The sequence below is a fragment of the Octopus bimaculoides genome, chromosome 5 (genome assembly GCF_001194135.2).
Source record: "Octopus bimaculoides isolate UCB-OBI-ISO-001 chromosome 5, ASM119413v2, whole genome shotgun sequence".
NCBI classification, from domain to species: domain Eukaryota; kingdom Metazoa; phylum Mollusca; class Cephalopoda; order Octopoda; family Octopodidae; genus Octopus; species Octopus bimaculoides.
In genome coordinates, this window is record NC_068985.1 from 98,821,562 (window position 1) to 98,822,205 (window position 644).

Here is a 644-nt window from a genome sequence, read left to right on the forward strand (position 1 = left end):
TTTCCAGTTACCGCTTCCCAGACATGTTTCCAGATGTCGAACAAGTGCGCTACATGCAACACGAACTCGACTCCATCATTCAAGTTGGTGTATTTAACATCACCAGTTTGCTGAAGTCCAGCAAGCAACACACAACTGGAGTCAATGTTATTGACGACGATGAAGACTTTGATATGCACAGTCGGTTGAAAAGATCTTTGAAGACTTCTCTTGCTGAAAAAAACGAAGGAGATTTGGATGAATTCTCTCCAGAATTGTTGGAGGATTATGGTGAATACAATAAAAGTATCACTAGTAACAAGAAAACGCTCACAGACTCTTATGTAAATGCCAAAAACCTCCAGAGCGTTGGGAGGTTGGAACCAGGCCAAGGTAAACTCACTGCATATCTGTTGAAGAAAGGTTTGTTGACGCCAAAAGTGCTTCGTAAACTTCAAGAAGAATGGTCGTTAGAAGCTGACTATCAGAAAAAGAAGAAAAAGTAATGACAATTAATTAAAAAGACTTTTTTTATAGTTTAAAACAATAAAATAAATTTCTATTTTTAATTTGTTTCCTCGTACAATAAAAAAAGGGGGATAATTCACTCAAACTCAAGGGAGGTAACCCTTAATTGTTTGTATCTAGCACAATTGATTTCATAG

The 644-nt window shown here is 36.8% G+C and overlaps 1 protein-coding gene across 1 annotated transcript in view; it reads left to right on the forward strand.

Moving 5' to 3' along the window:
- Positions 1 to 548, forward strand: part of LOC106877494 (ATP-dependent RNA helicase SUPV3L1, mitochondrial) — a 22,181-nt gene extending 21,633 nt beyond the window's left edge. The window contains exon 13 of the mRNA XM_052968089.1: positions 8 to 548. Within this exon, the coding sequence (XP_052824049.1) occupies positions 8 to 485 (478 nt within the window). The 3' untranslated portion in view covers positions 486 to 548. The remainder of the gene's footprint in view (positions 1 to 7) is intronic.
- Positions 549 to 644: the final 96 nt, after the last annotated feature.